General features: G+C 42.0%; 1 protein-coding gene and 1 long non-coding RNA gene across 6 annotated transcripts in view; one reads left to right on the top strand and one right to left on the bottom strand.

Moving 5' to 3' along the window:
- LDB2 (LIM domain binding 2) overlaps positions 1-18,545 on the bottom strand; it is a 237,886-nt gene that overhangs the window by 46,281 nt on the left and 173,060 nt on the right. For all 5 annotated transcript variants that reach the window (XM_079991703.1, XM_079991701.1, XM_079991702.1 and 2 more), the window contains one exon: positions 10,722-10,894. In XM_079991703.1, the coding sequence (XP_079847829.1) occupies positions 10,722-10,894 (173 nt within the window). The remainder of the gene's footprint in view (positions 1-10,721; positions 10,895-18,545) is intronic.
- LOC307224699 overlaps positions 1-18,545 on the top strand; it is a 476,766-nt gene that overhangs the window by 342,038 nt on the left and 116,183 nt on the right. The gene's annotated exons all lie outside the window — the stretch shown is intronic.

The raw sequence follows: 18,545 nt of genomic DNA, 5'->3' as shown, positions 1-18,545 counted from the left end.
GGTAGGGCCTGGGTGGTGGCAGCGAGAAATAAAGTGGTGGCACAGGGATCAATAGATGGTGAAATGTCCGGGGACCCTATGTGATTGCCACAGGAGAAGTGGGGACTTCACCGTGGCAGGTGGGAAGCTGCTGCCTGTGGTTCTGCCACTGGTGGTGGCTAGCAGACAGCCCCCAAATAGGCTGTTTCAGAGAATGGATTCCCCCATGGAGCTGGATTCTTGGGCCAATCGGCCGCAGCAAACCCATGTATGAAAGCCACCCCACCTTCTTCCTTGGCTGACCTGGGTGGCAAGGCTTCAGATGTGGTGGTGGGTTTGCACCACTCCCAACCAGGGATCTGTTTTGCTCTGTTCACCTTTCACTCTGGATAACAGCTGCAGTTGTGCAAATATAATATCTAGCTGCTGAACCAGAGGGTCCTGTATTCTTTATGTAATAGACATTAAGCAATCTTGTGTAATAGGCTGAGCTATAAAAGTTCTACACGTTCCAACTGGTTGTTAGGTTTACTCTGGTATGTGTCACATTCGGTAGTCATTCTTCAGATAGTTATTTTCATCCTTCCCATTATCTATTTTTTGCTCTCCGTTTTATCTTTCAATTCTTTTTTTGTCCTTTTGGGGGTTCCTCCTCATCTCCTGGGACGCAGGTGGCGCTGTGGGTTAAAGCCTCAGCGCCTTGGACTTGCCGATCGAAAGGTCGGCGGTTCGAATCCCTGCGGCGGGGTGCGCTCCCGCTGCTCGGTCCCAGCGCCTGCCAACCTAGCAGTTCGAAAGCACCTCCGGGTGCAAGTAGATAAATAGGGACCGCTTACCAGCAGGAAGGTAAACGGCGTTTCCGTGTGCGACTCTGGCTCGCCAGAGCAGCGATGTCACGCTGGCCACGTGACCCGGAAGTGTCTCCGGACAGCGCTGGCCCCTGGCCTCTTAAGTGAGATGGGCGCACAACCCCAGAGTCTGTCAAGACTGGCCCGTACGGGCAGGGGTACCTTTACCTTTACCTTTACCTCATCTCCTCCTGGTGCCCCAGGGCTTGTATAATGGATTGCACACCAATCACTTCTCAATTTTGAAAAAAGTTTTAGCCCCAATTTCCTTCACTGATTCTTTTTGTTTAAACATTTCTGTCCGCCTGATTTGTATTCGCAATTGCATTCAAAGCTCTCTAGGCTTGGGCTTCCTTTGAGCAGCAGGAAACCACAATGCTTAATTCACATAAAAAGGAGTACTGTGGAGCCCCTGAATTCTTCTCCTACGTTACAATCGGAGCCAGAGGAGAATTTATAGCATACCCAACAGATAATCCTTTTATAGGTCAGATGCCTCATAGCGAGGGATATTGTAAGACGGGCAAACTATGGAACTAATGAGGGGCGAAAGAAGAGTCTGGAGGGACCTGTGGATATAGGAAAGGAATGATGGCACATTTTCTCTCTGTGTCCTGGGCTGGCTTTTCAAAGTGGCTCTAGGGCAGAACCAGCGGCTGATCAGGAACAGGAAGTGGGGAATTTCAGAGGAGGACATAATCAATGGGAACATTTATTTACTTTGAAGCCCTGACAAATTCTGGAACCTGATTTGGTAATCTAAGAATAGCATATCTTACAGAAGCACCCCTGTTGTTTATGGCAATATTTAAAAACATATACTTAATTAGTGTAAACCAGGGGTCTCCAACTTCCAAGAGACTGCGATCTACTCCCATTATAAATAAACTGGGAATAATCTACCCTTTGAATTGACCAGAGTTGTTGAGCTTTTATTAGGGAGAGAGACCAGGATCGACCAGGGACAGACTGCAATCGACCGGTAGATCGCGATCGAGCACTTGGACAGGCCTGGTGGAAACCAATCTGACCATTACTGGGGTGTGTGTGTGTGTGTGTGTGTGTGTAATATATATATATATATATATATATATATATATATATCTGCATTAAAAGATGTGGTAGTGATGTTGGTGAAGTTTCTGGGAGCGACTTGCCCTAATAGCACAAAGCAGTAGGGCAGGCAGAAGGGTTTCTGGTTACTGAGCTCCACAGCTGCTCCAGAGGGTTATGCTGGTCAGCATAAGGAGGGGGAGAAAAGCACCTTAGCCCTAGGTTAGGAGCCTGGGAAGATAACCAGGCAAGGGAAACTACTTGGCATAGGAAATCTATGCCAGAGAAAGAGAGAGCTAGGGATTGGAAGAGAATGTGGTCCAGAGGGATATGGGTGAGTGAGAGCTGGACCATAAAGGAGGCTGATCGCTGAAGAATTGATGCTTTTGAATTATGGTACTGGAGGAGACTCTTGAGAGTCCCATGGACTGCAAGAAGTTCAAACCTCTCCATTCTGAAGGAAATAAGCCCTGAGTGCTCACTGGAAGGACAGATCGTGAAGCTGAGGCTCTAATACTTTGGCCACCTCATGAGAAGAGAAGACTCCCTGGAAAAGATCCTGATGCTGGGAAAGATGGAGGGCACAGGGAGAAGGGGACAACAGAGGACAGTGTTCTTGAAGCTACAAACATGAGTCTGACCAAACTGCGGGAGGCAGTGGAAGACAGGAGTGCCTGGCGTGCTCTGGTCCATGCGGTCACGAAGAGTTGGACACGACTAAACAACAACGAAAGTGAGAGCAGCATGAGAGGAGGAAACAGAGAGAGAGCCACACAGGTCCAAGAGCTGCAGAGATGAGGCGGGATGAAATTTCACATACTTATTTGAAAAAAACAAAGCCAGTCCCTCCAAGTCTTTGACTGAAGGCCTCTAGAACTAGGGCTGACGTCTGCTATGGCCTATGCCTCAGGAGGGCATCCACTGATAGTCAATGGGTCTTCTTCCTTGAAGTTACATGTGCTCCTTGAGCAAGAGAACCACAAGAAGAACAGTTTGAAGGAGCTGCAACTCCAAGAAATTTCAACTGCTTTGTTTCGTTTTGGTCCTTGTTTTTATGCTTTTACTGTGTATTTTTATTCTGCAAACTGCCCTGAGATGCTTGGATGAAGGGCTGTATACAAATATAATATATAAAATAAAATAAAAATAGAAGTGACTTTTATGCGTATTATAACAGGAAGGAATCTGTAGCTGCTGCTCATACAGTAAGTAGCTCTCTGTGCTGTACCCAAAAGCACAGGTCTGCTTATTATGGCTACCTTGGAAGAATAAAAGCCTTCTCTTTGGTCAGGAGGTAGCGTTCTTCCACTGACAGATCCTGACAGCAAAACCAGGGCTTGCTTGGCTTCAAGTATTTCTGAGCGCTTTTATTTTGCTTGTTCCCAAAGCAATTCTCCTCTACTGTTGTATACTAGGGCTGTTTTTATTTTAATTATTTAACAAATAAAAACCATCAATCTGCAGAAGAGTCGGGATGCATACGACACCCTAAATTAAGATATGATTGAATACCAGCCTAAGCAGAATTATCTGAAATCCCATGTTCGTTCTGTCTCCTGATCACCAGGAGGCAACACCCCTTAGTTTCCTGCCCCTTGAGTGTCCGGGGGAACTAGCAACTTTGTATGTTGGCTAGCGTGAGCAGATACTAAGGAGCACAGGGCTCTCATATATTTAAGAGTTGTTAAAGCAAGGAGACTTTGCTACCAAAGTTTTTCTAACAGGGCCCAGGGTGGGAAAACGTGCCACAATTGTTTGCAATTTTTCTTGTGTATGTGTGTCTGTTTTTCTTCTGTTCCTGCTATGGACAAGAGGTGGGAGTTTCTTGCTGTCGATGCTTGTGGGCAACCCTTCGGACCTCTCAGGATGAGGCCTGGATAGGCTGCAGAGTTTGGGTGAAAGTTTTATGTTTCTCGAAAGCCACAGAGGGAGAGTCCATTGGCTCCGAGTGGGGCCTTCTTTGTGTGAGGGACAGAGGGGCAGGCTACCATACATGAAACATGGAGAGGGAACTGTTGCCAAGACCATAGGTTGTTTAACCTGTTTGTTCATCTTGTGTTTGTTTTTTTACCTAGGTATTTGCTTGAATTGAAAATCTGATTCTTGTCATCATAGGTTTGCTTGCTTACCCTGTGACAGAACTGCCAATTTGTTATTTATTGGACCTGTTTATATGAGCTGGTAATTGTTGTATATTGTTATGTTTCTCCGTTTATTTTTTTATTACTTTGTCCCCTGCCCTGGGACTGGAAATATTCTATCTAGAGCAAGCTATGAATGCTGTAAAGGTAAAGGTAAAGGGACCCCTGACCATTAGGTCCAGTCGTGACCGACTCTGGGCGGCGCTCATCTCGCTTTATTGGCCGAGAGAGCCGGCGTTTGTCCGCAGACAGCTTCCGGGTCATGTGGCTAGCATGACTAAGCCGCTTCTGGTGAACCAGAGCAGCGCACGGAAACGCCGTTTACCTTCCCGCCGGAGCGGTATCTATTTATCTACTTGCACTTTGACGTGCTTTCGAACTGCTAGGTTGGCAGGAGCAGGGACCGAGCAACGGGAGCTCACCCCGTCACAAGGATTTGAACCGCTGACCTTCTGATCGGCAAGTCCTAGGCTCTGTGGTTTAACCCACAGCGCCACCTGTGTCCCTACATGAATGCTGTAAGTGAATAGTAATAAAATACATAAGAGCAGAGGGTATTTATAAATGAGTGGTGGACACTGGACAAAAGATCTGAGCTTTGCTTAACCTTCTAGGACTCAGGAACATGCTGTGGAATTGATTGGCAGTAGATTCAATAGACAAAGTACTTCTTCATATTGTGCATAATTAACTTACAGAATTCACTGCCACAAGATCTGATGGCTTTGTATTGGAGGACAGGTCTATCAACAGCTATATGGCATGACAGCTGAACGGGATTCCAGGTTTAGAGGCATAGGCATGCCTTTGAGTATACATTTCCTGGTGAGCAACCGAGTGGGACAGGGATTTAGCCTTCATGAGCATCATTCATGAGCTTACTGGCTGACCATTGGGTGATATTGGACTAGATAATTCAGCAGACCAAATGTACTTTACATGGTTTCACATCAAATATTTAGATGGAAAATTTGCTCCCATTGCTTTTGCTCGTAATTCTGATAGATGTTAGTTGCTTAACAGTGACAATCATTGGACATGATGTGAATTTTATTTATATCTACAAATATTATACAGGACATGGCAGGAAATTCATTTCCCTTCCCCCTCCTCTGACCCTGGTCCTCCCTGACAGTTGAGGAGCCTCTGGAATAGTATAGCATTTTGCACAGAGAGCTGCGATAGGTAAGGAGGAATTGGCTTGGCCCTGTGTAAGAAGCAACACTTGCATTTTGTACAAAGCCACTGTCAGAAAATGATCCACAATTTCTCCACGGTTTGTTTTTTTTAATGGTACATTTGTTTAGTGTCTAAAGTTTCAGTGCAATGGCTGATCTCTCTGTAGTTTGAATACCATTAACATACTGTTTAAAACCTAGAGCTCATGTGTTCAGGGACTTTCCTTTAATGAGACATTATCTAGGAAAGTATAAAATGCAATTTTCTGAAAACCTTATAAGCTTTTCCCTCTGTAGTTGTCACCGTGTATACCCTACAAGCCCGCTCAATGAGTTTCCCTTGCTGTATTTAGTAAGAAAATAAATTTCAGGCTCATATAGTCACATGTTATTAACTTATCAGAATTTGTTAAATGTGATGGTGCCTGCTAGTTTAGGTTGGTTTTTTGAAAGGACCAGAAATTCATTAAAGATAGGTTCTGGTAAAGGGTGTGAGTCGCAATAGTGAATGTGGATATTGGTTTTTCGGCTCTTCCTTTGTACCCACCAGGTGATGAGACCTTCTTCTGTCTCCTGTCCCAACAGTTACTGTAAACTCACAGATTTAAAAGAAATACAAGCTCTGGGTTGTGGCAAACCTACATTAGAAATCAATGGATCATGCCCATGTGTATGATTTCAAGTATGACCATTTTTAAAGAGACCACATACACTCACAGATCGTAACAGCTAACAAACACACTATGTGACGATATTTAACTTTCTAATTTTCTAATTCTAAACCAAACTATTTCTCTCTAATCAATTAAGCCAAAATCTCACTCGAAACTGCCTTCCTTCCCTGCCCCCAAACCTGCCTTTCCTATAAAATCCAAAATGAAAAGGTCTCCAATTAAGAAAACATTCTCTGTTGTGCTGCATTCATGTTACCGTGCTGTGAGCTCTGACATTTTGTTTCTGTGGTAACCAAAATCAGCTGATTAGTTGGCATGGCAACAGAAAAGATGTAATCCCGGCAGACACACTCTAATCAATGCCCCCAGCACAGATGGTCTCTGGAGGATCAACAAGAAAGAGGCTGGCAGGCATTCAGGAGATCACGTGGCAACTCCAGACTAGGCCAGGGAAAAAAAGAAAGAAAACTAAAAAAGAACATTTCTCAAACTAACCAGTAGCTTTTTAACCCCTTCTTTGTCTTGCTTAATTGTCAAAGATTCTGCAACTTCCACCACCAGGAGGGAGAACAGCATCACTTTAGCTTTATTATTTTTATTATTATTATTATTGCACAAAATGTAAATTTTACAAAGTAATAAATTCTTCCCTGACCTTCAGTTTTTATTGCTTAGAGTTTCTTATATCTGCCCAAAATCCTTATTTGATAGATGGCTTGTGTAAATTCATAAAAGTAATGTGCTCCTTTACTTTTTATAAGGTAAAGGAACATAAATTGATCATTGGTGTTATGTCCAGGACTGAGACATAGACTGTTGATTCAAATGCACAGGAGGGAAAATTATATTTCAGCTATGCACACGGGCTGTTATTACAGTTTTAACAATGCTGATCATTTATGCATTTACGTGGTGCTATAAGGAAGCAGAAGCTTCACTAGCCTTAAATAAAAACCATTTCTACCATGCCATCAAAGTCAGATAGGGCTGGAAAGAGACAGTTGTTTTAAACATGAAGGCAGGCGTTACACTTCATGCTGTGGAAACTCATCTTACCATTGATTGTAGTAAAAAGGCTATGCAGGGTTAAAAAAATAAAAGCCTGTGAACCCTTTTGACCAAAAATGACAGTGAGACAAAAGAAATGTTGTATACATGGTGGAAAGCAATTAGAGGTGAATGGGAATGAGGGAATTCATTTTGAATGTATTTGCATAGGCTTGCCATATTTCAAGAAGTGAAAATCCGGACACAAATGTTGTTCAGCTTTCTTTTGGGTGGACGGACAGATGGACGAAGCGATTTCCCCAGAAATTCACCAAAAATTCAATACATCCAATATGGGCTGCCATACACTCAGGGTTTCCCCAGACATTTTAACTGGTTTCCGAAAATTCTGCCTTGACGCCATTTTCGAAGGACGAATCCTGGCTATGTGTGGAAAATTCTGGGCATATGGCAGCCCTATTGTTGCAACCCTGGACTTTTTCCTTATTTGGTAGATTCCACCCCTGCCAGGGGCCTTGGCATGTGGTGCCATGACGCCATCACTAAACCGAAGACCTGGAGGCAAGTGAGATAGTGACCACTCACAAGGTCTGCCACCAGTTTCTGGATATTTCTCCAGAAGGTGAGAATGACTCCTACACTTGTACAACTCTAGGTGTGTATGGACGCTTTTGACCTTTTAATTTATCTGTAGTGGTTGGAGGCAGGGGCAGAGATCAGAATCCTGCAGCCTGACATATATTGAGAGGAGCATGACAATAAGGTTTACATTATCTATTAGCTGGATTTACATAGCTAAGAAAAAAGGCATTAAAAAAGCACCAAAGCAGCATTATTTGGGGGTTGCAAATCATACACACACACACAAAACTGAGAACTGAGCGGCAAGATGGCTCAGTCAGTAGAGTATGGGACCTTTAATCTTAGGATCGTGGGTTTGAGACCCATATTGGGCAAAAGATTCCTGCACTGCAAGGGGCTGGACTAGATGAACCTCCAACTCTACAATTCTATAATTCTATAACTAGTTTTGTTGCTGTTTGTGCTAACGGTAGGCAGTTTTCGCCTTGAAAACGTGAAAAACGTGAAAATTCAGCACAGTTGCCGAAGCAATACTTCTTCTCCAACCCATTTTCGTTTGGTTTGGTTTTTTATACCCTTTGCCTGTCTCCAGCATAACTGCTAAGAATGCTGGACTTGGTGGTCCCTATTCATTTCAATGCTATTGGAACAGGAGAACTTTCCCATAAATGTGACCTCCATATTTCATTACTGGGGCTGCTATAGGCTAAATATGCAATATGATGCCCTTCTCTCTGGGGAAAATTAGGTGCTGAGATGAACCACTACAATTTTCTAAACACTTTGTTTCGGAAAGATTCTTCCCCTACCCAACCAAAGTCCAGTTTAGTTTTGCTTCAATCAGTTGGGTAGTTATTTACTAAAGAGAAGACAACATGCTGACCGATGCAGCAGAAGTTAATTATTATTGTTTTATCTTATTGTATTTTATTTGTTGCTTTTTCACTCCCGAATGGAACACAGAAATTAACATGCAAAACAAGAATGCTAAAAACTGCTGTCTATATAGAAGCTTCATGGCACCATCTCAGAAACAAAGAAGAATGTTTAAGAATGGGAATCTTTTCAGCCAGCAGAACATGGCTTGATATGTCTGCCCCCTGGAAAAACTGCTCTAAAGCAGAGGCCCTGCTGAAACTGGTCTCACATTGGTAAAAAAAGGCCCATAAAACAGGGTGTTATCTTCTGATCTGTGGGGACAGGGAAATCTATATGCTCCCTGAGAAACTTCAGAGCCTGGCTATTGAAGGATAATATTTATTCAACTATTCTACTAATTGAGGGTTAAACATTCCAGAGAACCAATTTCCTACGAAATATTCCATTAAGTCAACTGGGCCATAATCTTGAGGCTGGTGCTATTCAGTCTGGAGGCTAAACATGGAAGTAAAAAAGGATGATTCAAGAGCCATGCCATAGGTGGGTCATAGGCGTAATCCTAAAACTTGATGGTTGCAATGGGAAGACTGTAAACCCAATAATCTACCAATGTCAGACTGCTAACAGTGAATTAAGGTAAAGGTACCCCTGCCCGTACGGGCCAGTCTTGACAGACTCTGGGGTTGTGCGCCCATCTCACTTAAGAGGCCAGGGGCCAGCGCTGTCTGGAGACACTTCCGGGTCACGTGGCCAGCGTGACATCGCTGCTCTGGCCAGAGCCAGAGCCAGAGCCAGAGCCGCACACGGAAACACCGTTTACCTTCCCGCTGGTAAGCGGTCCCTATTTATCTACTTGCACCCGGAGGTGCTTTCGAACTGCTAGGTTGGCAGGCGCTGGGACCGAGCAGCGGGAGCGCACCCCGCCGCAGGGATTCGAACCGCCGACCTTTCGATCGGCAAGTCCTAGGCGCTGAGGCTTTAACCCACAGCGCCACCTGCGTCCCTATAACAGTGAATTACCAGCACGCAAACCAAATTCCAGAGTCCTGAGAGAAGACAGCTACAAGTAACTCTCAACTTATGTGCATTTAACTTGTGTACATTCAGCTTTATGCAAGTGACCAAAAATTTAAACATGTAAAAAGGGGGTGGAAAGGGCAATCCCACCTGCCACTGAACCCAGTGTGTTTGGATTATACATCATTTTGGCTTTGGAACATAACCTCAGAGAAAATTGTATTGGCTGCAACACCTGGAGCACATCCTTAATTTGGAAGGAGATGCAAGGGACATGCGCTGGAGAATGATGGTGGTCTATGATGAGAGATGTCATAGCTTCACCTCTCACACTGCCTGGGGGTGAAAACCTACCTGCGTTACTTTGCTGCTGTAGCAGAGGCCCTCCAAACTTTAAGCCACCATCCCTGACCATTGGTCATGCTGGCTGGTGCTGATGAGAACTGAAATCCAGCATAAGGACAGCATGGCTGGATCAGGCCAAAGGCCCATTTAGTCCAGCATCCTGCTCTCACACTGGCAAACAACATGTCTGCAAGGCAGTAATATGAACACACGCCATGTGTGGTGGCCCAATTAATGTGACTCTTCCCTCTTTAAAATAATAATAAAAATGAAGTACGGTAGATCATGAAAATCTGGTGTCTGTATGAACACACCTTTTATGTGTGACTATTAGCTGTTTTTTCATACACCATTGGAGCACTGGCTTTCTTGCTATATATGAGTTGCACAGTGTTGTGTTTCTTTTGGAATATAAAAAGTACTTGTGATTTCTCCCAGTTTGTGATTCATGACCAAGGATCTAGTCATGCAGTAAAAAAACAAAAAAAATGTTCAAAGATTGAATTCTACCTGAAGTTAATGACTAAGTACTATTTATTTATAACTGTCTGGATGGATATAAATATGAATTATATAACTGTATTATATAATTGGTTGAGTTGGACTTTGTGATTTCATTCATTGGCTCGACTGCCAGGTTTTGGTTTTTACTGATTTGCACTTAATTAATTTTGTTTTACTTCTTATCTTAATAGCTATATTATGTCCATCTTTTCTTTATATGCCAATGACCTATGGTTATCAGCAATAAATCAGAAATGAACTGAAGATTGAAGTTTGTGTACAATATTGTGAATTTTCACATAAGTTGTTTTTCTGGTATTATTTAACCGAACTTCCACTTCAATGGTGTTTAAGTTTTAACAAATTAAAATTCAAGATATCTGGAATCACTTCCGCCATCCACAGATAAAAACCCCCCACCAAACCACCAGTAATTAATCTCTAATGTAATCTGAAAAGGGACACTGAAAACCCAACAACAATTTCATGTTTCATATGAATCTTTCCTATTACCTTTGTAAACATTGGTTTTCCATGTTGAGTGACCATGGTGCATTGATCACAGTCCACTGTGATGGAGGAGTTGTGGTATGATTCTTTTGAGTGCTTTAGGATGTAATACAGGTCTGTGACACCTCCTTCAAAGACAGTGCTAAAATAACGAGGAATGAGGGTCCTTCCAATGGCTGTTGGGAAAATACAAAGCAAATGAGCATAGGGCACTAGACAGAACACTTTTAAGTTGTTTACTGCTGTTCATTTACTAGAACAATGGTAAAATCTGATCAAAACTTAATGCAGATTCCAATTAAACCAGTAAGAAATAGACTACGCTGTTCCCTGTGGAGAGTGAGACCTGCAACAACAAAAACTGGAGACCTTCACATATAGACATGTGGTCCAAAAGGATATTATGATGGAGGTCCAGAAGAGGTCCAGAAAAATTAGTAGGCTTGGCTCCGCCCATCATTTTCCCAGCACAGGTCATCCACCATGGTGACCAAATCCAGAACAGAAGCCAGGCTCCACCCCAGAATCTGCTCAGAGGTGATCAGTTCTCCCCCTAGATGCACCCCTAATTGCTGGGTTTTGGCTCTGGGTCTGCTAAAAATTGTTTCTACACCTCACCTTCCTTCCTACCTACCTAAATAAATAATAAATCCGTTTCAATAATAGAAACAAGTAAAACCATTCCAAATGAAATAGAACAGTCTAGACTTTCACTGGGCCCCGAACAGGTATATCAGATTTTCAAATTTTCAAATATTGGGATACCTAAAAGGCAGTCAAATACCTAGTAACAGTAGTAGCAATAGGTGAAGAAATAAATATAAGCTGCAGAAGGAGGGTTTGTGGCCTTGGGTCAGAGTCAGGCATCTATGTAGGGATCTGTCCGGGTGTCCCAAAATATGTCTTATTCTTAAAATTAAGTGAGAAACATTAAGTAGTAATAGACAATCTGTAGAATTTTAGAACTGAATAGTTTTTAGAATAATTAAGATTTTACTTATTTATATTAAATATTTTGTATAAAATACTCCTTTGGTCCTTATATATCTTTGAGAGAGAATTTGCAATTGACAATGCATTTTAGCATGAAAACAAATAATGTGGCTAAATAATTTAGGTAAAATTAGAAAATTGTAGAGCTGGATTTTCTGGCCTCCATCGTCCAGTTTGTGTAGCAAAGCCGGTTTAACCATTCCACATGTTGTGACTGGTATGCATTGCCTGTCAGATAAATTTTTCCCCAGGGCCACAAATGGGTTTATTCCACCTGTTAGAGGATCACTTTATTTAGGCAAAAAAACCACTATAGATTGATACTACCTCAATGAGGATAGTATTGGTGGAGGTTTTGCTATTGACTTAAATCTTCATCTCCATTCTGCTATCTCTTATTGTCCCTTGCAAAATTACTGTCCTTACTGCCATCTGTGGACACTTTTGTAATGGGTTGGGGACCTTCTGGAGCAGATGATGGTGGTGGTGGCGGGAGACAGGGTGGATTTGATTTAAATTAAATTGATTTAAATCACAATTTAAATCACTAGTCAGTAAGACTTGATTTAAATCATTTTCTCACAGAAAGACTCATTCTTGCTGGTATAATCTTAATATTTACAACCAGATGAAGGTTTCATCTTTGGAATAATAAATTTTCAGAGTAGTTTTTACAGTTATATCAAAAGTTACTGATTTGGTTATACTATTAGAAATACAAAGACAGGTAATTATGAAATTATGGTTTATATTTGGACAACGTTTCTGCTGTACTTTATTGGAAGGAGAAAAACAATCACTTCCTTAATAACAATTTAAACAATTTATTTAACTAAAACAATAACATTATAGCATATGTCTCCATGTTTGTTAACTGATGTGGTTAAATGATTTTTTCCAAAAAAAAAAAAAATACACCTTAGACTGAGTTTTAGTACACATGAAAAACTTAAAACAAATCCTTATTTCCTGATGAATAGCCCTTGGACTATAATGTAACTTAAATAGAAAACTACCTTTAGAAAGATTTTTCCTCAAAAAGCATTTTATTTCAAAAATCTGATTTAAATTAAAAAAAAAAAATCTGGTTTAAATTAAAAAACACACACCATTTTTTTAAAATAAAAAACCCCATTGATTTTTTATCCCCCCTGGTGGGAGATGAGGAACCAGATGTCCTGCTGTGGAAGCAGATTTCCACTGACCAAGCAGGTGGACATAATCTAACATCATTGAATGCAGGGCTTGATGTAATATTTCATCGGACTTTACTATAGAGAAGAAGAAGAAGAAGAGTTTGGATTTGATATAGCGTGTTCTCATTAAAAAGAGAGCACGTGTTGCGGATGGGGCCAGACAAAGCACCCACGGTTGCCAGCCAGGTTGATTCAAGGGACTTGGATCAGATTGGTGGCTGGTGTTACTGGGGTAAATTTGATGTTGCCAATTTAGGGGTGGGATCAGAGCTTATTTAAGCAAGGTCCACAGCTTATTCCTTTCTCTTTCGCTGTGGACACCGGATCACCCGCCCACCCTCCCTTGATTGGGCTTCCGCTTTGACCTTGCTATGCCTGTCATGGGGTCGTTCGCATTGGTGCGGGGGCCTGGTAGGAATTTTTCCTTTTGGCTGATTAGTGTGTGCCAATTGGGTTTTGCCTACTGCGTAGCAAATCGTCACAACTTGTAAGGTTGGCGGTTAGGCATTGGTTTAAATTGGTTGGTGGAGGGGTATGGATTTGCTGTGCCTGCCCCTCCAATGCTGCTGCTGCACGGGAATTCCGTTAAAGGAATTCTGGGGCTTACCATCCCTTCGTCCAAACCCCTGGAATCGGGTGCGGGCCGCGTAAGCTCCAAGGAGCATGCGGGGATGGAACTGAGGGTCTGTGTCGCAGCTCCAGTTGTCCCTGATCTTGTTCCTCCACACTGACTCTTGCTGGAATCCGGGAGTCAGTGCTATCCCCCAAGGCGGGGGGGGGGGGATAGCTAGTCATAACCAATGCCTAAGCAACCACTCACAATTTGTATGATAATAAAGTTGTGGCCAAAATTATGCCAAAAACCTTAAACAAAAATTATGTGTGATGTGTGAGTTATTGGGGTAGGGGTGTTTTGGGGGACCTCAGCACGCAACCCGCTTTATCACTACCCGAAGGAGTCTCAAAGCGGCTAACATTCTCCTTTCCCTTCCTCCCCCACAACAAACACTCTGTGAGGTGAATGGGGCTGAGAGACTTCAGAGAAGTGTCACTGGCCCAAGGTCTGGTGAACCCGGTTCACCAGATTACGAGTCTAGCACTCTTAACCACTACACCATGTTGGCTCTCAGACCCAGGTTACGTTTAAGTCCTACAACAGCTAGAGAGAGATTATAGATAAAGTGCACTTCTGCGCATGCCCAATCAGGTGCATGTCTGATGAGACGGCAAGAGCAGCAGCCCAGGTGAGGAAGTTCCACCTTTGAGGTATTCTAACATCTGGTATTCTAACATCTGCCTCAGTGAGGGTTAAGCAATGGAACGCTGAGGCGATTCAGCAGCAGAACGGCAGCTGGAAGATGTGAGAATGGAGATGGGGGGAGGTTTGTATACACCAGTGATGGCCAAACTTGGCCCTCCAGCTGTTTTGGGACTACAACTCCCATCATCCCTAGCTAACAGGACCAGTGGTCAGGGATGATGGGAATTATAGTCCCAAAACAGCTGGAGGACCGAATTTGGCCATCACTGGTATACACCTTTGCCCCAACCCCAGCAAACTTTCTATGGGCTGTGTAGGGAAGCTTCGCTCAGTGAGAAACCCTGATGGTCCTTTTTTTAATAGCATTTTAAATATATTGCGATGCACCTTGAGCACTTCAGTTAGTAAGAGGGGTGTAAATATTTCAAAGAAGCAAAAGCAGAAATAAATGTTTGCATACTAGGCAGGCAAACTGAAGAACTTGGATATGGTTCGTTAAGCATTGTACATTTCAAACAAATACAGTTCCTTGCAATCCTCATTAAAACTTCTGTGTGTGCCCTCTATAGAGTATAATTTAATGAGGGAAAAGAAACTAGAAGTCCAGTGTACACGCATTTGTTTTTCAAAAGTGTTAAAAGATTCATACATTGCTTTTTTTGCGATATACAACAAACATGAAATTAACCCATCAAGTTAATTCCTTGCTCCCCTAAGGCTAATCAGCACAAATTAAATTTCATGCTAATCATCTTGTACAGCTAACATGTGACAGAAAACCTTGAATTTGTTTTGATAGAATTAAATACATTTGTGTGGCTTATAAAAAGAAAAAGTGTACAGTTTGTGATAGTTGATCTCAGGAGGTAAAAGAATACTGTTCTTCTTTCTCCTTATATCCATTAGAAACAATATAGCATAAGAAATAATACTAGTTCTGTATTGGTGTAATTTTTTAAAATAAAAGGCCCTGAAATATTGGCACCCCATTGCGATGGAGTACATTTTGCCTGCAAAGATATAGAAAAAGAATCAGGTGCCATTTCGCTGAATTCACCTATAAGCTGTAGAGACATCATCAAATTGTCTTGCAAATCTCCCTACATATAGGATATCATTTGATATCGACTTTCATTTGCTGAGATGCACAGGATACCAAATCAAAGAAACACCTTCTTCGTAACAACAGCATAACACAGGGTACCAGATCTCTCAAGGTGAGAGTCACTGATGAGGTAGTGGAGGAAGACAGGAACACAAGTGGATTCTTCCCTTGATTGACCAGGTACTATCTTTTGCCGTCACTAGGCTCCCTAATCTACCAAACTCCACCCCCTGATCCACCGACCATCACTCTTTAGCTCATAGGCTCTGGCCCTGAGTGCCAGGAGACAATTAACTCAAAATCACACCTCACCTCTGTAAGTAAAGACCGGGCAAGTTTTGCCATCGCTACAACAGTGTCCGCAGGGAATGCATAATGAATCTTCACTTATTGAAGGCTCTAGAGAGCCGAAGTGGATAAGGATCGCGTGAATGTATAATATTAAATGGAATATACACACACACACACACGAACGAAATTCGAAAAATTAGAATATCGTGGAAAAGTTAATTGATTTCAGGAATTCAACTTCCAAGGTGAAACTAATATATGAGATCGACTCATGACATGCAAAGCGAGATGTGCTTCCACTTCTCAGAGGTCCAATCTTGCTCCATTTGCAATCTTTGTTTTGCTGATTTCCTTGAATATTCTAATTTTCTGAGATTGTTAATTTGGGATTTTCATCAGCTGTATGCCATGACCATCACAATGATAACAAATCAAGGCAAACATATCTCGTATATTAGTTTCACCTTTTAAGTTGAATTATGGAAATCAAGGAACTTTTCCACGATATTCTAATTTTTCGAGTTTCACCTGTAGAACAAATCAAGGCTTGACTTATCTCACTTTGCATGTCACAAGTCTATCTCATATATTAGTTTCCCCTTTTAAGCTGAATTACGGAAATCAATGAACTTTTCCACGATAATCTAATTTTTCAAGTCTCATCTGTATATATATGAATCTCCTATATATATAGGAATCTTCATATAGATTATCGTGGAAAGGTTCATTGATTTCCGTAATTCAGCTTAAAAGGGGAAACTAATATATGAGATAGACTTGTGACATGCAAAGCGAGATAAGTCAAGCCTTGATTTGTTCTACAGGTGTATATATGTATATATATATATACAGGTGTATATATGTGTATATATATATATATATACACACACACACACACATATACATATATATATGTATATGAATCTTCACTTATAGAAGTGAAAGTTTAGGGATGTTATTAGAGGCTAAACCTGATCCCAGCCCAGAAGAAACAAATAGGATTGGAGGGCTGTATTCTTAGATCAGAAGAATCTTTATTTGCACCAGCCACTAGCTATAGCAATAAAATAAAATGTACTGAAGACAGAGGTAAAAACTTAACTATGCAAAATATATTTTGAAGGTTTACATCTATTATCAGATAGTAGATCTTATTCTAATTGCCCCCGCTAGAAACCTTGCAGTTTTTGCTGTCACCTGATCATCTTGATCTGCTAGTTAAAAGGACACAGTAGCATAGGTTGAGCGTCCAGGCATGGACAATAGTAGAGGAATAAGAACCTCACTCCTCAAATCTTTATAAAGAGTGCAAGCCAGAAGCACATGAGCCACTGACTCAATACTGCCATCTCCACCATTTTTCCAGCAGAATTTTTTAAACCATCACTATAAACCTCTTTGGGTATGGGAGGTACTGGTGACCTGCAGTCGCCTCAATAGCTCGCCCCCACATGGATCAGAGAGGGGATGGGCAAAGGCGCTGGGCGCCACGCAATTCACCTGATGCGAAACCCCCAAATCGCTGTTGGATACAGACGTTCTCCTAATAATCGGGTTCTAATTGCTGTTAAGAATAGGAACTCACCAGAGGAGATGAACATTAAAACTGCAGACCACCAGCTGCATAGAATTGAGGTTTGAAATTGGGAGAAGATTCTATTTTGTGTTGGAGGTGGATGGAGGAGAGGGGGAGATTTGCATTTATGATTTGGCGACCTTCTCCTAATACTGAATTTTAAGATATACAGTGGTACCTTTGGATACGAACAGGATCCGTTCCAGATCCCCGTTCGCATCCTGAAGCGAATGTAACCCGCACCTGCGTGAGTCATGATTCGCCGCGACGTCATTTTGACCGTCTGCGCATGCGCAAGTGGCAAAACCCGGAAGTAACGCATCCCGTTACTTCCGGATCGCCACGGAGCGCAACCTGAAAGCGCTAAACCTGAAGCATATTTAACCCGAGGTATGACTGTACAAGGGAGGATGGTTTAATGTATGATGTGACACTGAGATTTAAATGAAGATGTAAAGTTGTGTGTGGCTTGAAAGGAGTAAAGGCGGAAGAGAGCCTGGTTGCTTTGTTTGGAAAGATGTCACTGGAAAGTTAGAGTCTACCCCCCTCCAAAAAAAAGACTGAAAGAGATCGTAGAGATGTTGAGAGATAACCTACAGTGGCACCTTGGTTTACAACCATTTTGGATTACAACTATTTTGAATTACAACCACGTCAATCCCTGAAGTGTGTGTCCCTTTTTTGGATTACAACCCATTTTTTTTTTTAGGCCCCTTTGGCGAAAGCGCGTCTTGGGTTACAACCTGTTTTGGTTTACAACCGGACCTCCGGAACGGATTATGGTTGTAAACCAAGGTATCACTATATTTTCTTAAAAAGCAAAATGCTACAGTAGCGATGAAAGCGGCAGGAGGGCTTTTTGGATGTTGGAATAGCATCGTCTTTCCCCTCCCTTCTCAGCCGGAGGAAGAAATAGTGAATCTCTGGAACTTGCTGCCTCGGTGCCAGTAGAAGGGAGGGATCTGCTGTTGTCGATTTGGAATGGCTTGAGTATTATGGGAAGGAGCTGAGCCGGAGAAAGAAGAGGGTTTAACCTTGAAGTTGCAGCTCCGCCCCAACCAACCCCAAATGCTGCAGGAAAAAGGAAAATATTAGAGAGCCATATAAGGCCAAGAAACCAACAACTGACTTTTGGGTGTGGTGCACACAGGATGAAAAGGGAAAAGCTATTGTTCCTCACTTGGAGCCTTTTTTTGGAAGTTAAATAATATAATAACACAAATAGAAATCATTAAGAGTGCAGCTGTTAATTATGTGATAATTTTTAAAAATGGAATGTAACAGAAATGAATAAGAATAAAGACCCCTCAAGAACGGTGTGCAGGAAGCCTCTTAACAAAATTGCATTAATTTGGAATTAATTAATTTGTGTAATTGGGTTTATATTGGAAAATAATAAAAAAAT

This window comes from Podarcis cretensis (genome assembly GCF_951804945.1).
Source record: "Podarcis cretensis genome assembly, chromosome: 9".
NCBI lineage: Eukaryota > Metazoa > Chordata > Lepidosauria > Squamata > Lacertidae > Podarcis > Podarcis cretensis.
The sequence above is the reverse complement of the archived record's forward strand: the minus strand, read 5'-3'. Positions and strand labels throughout refer to the sequence as shown.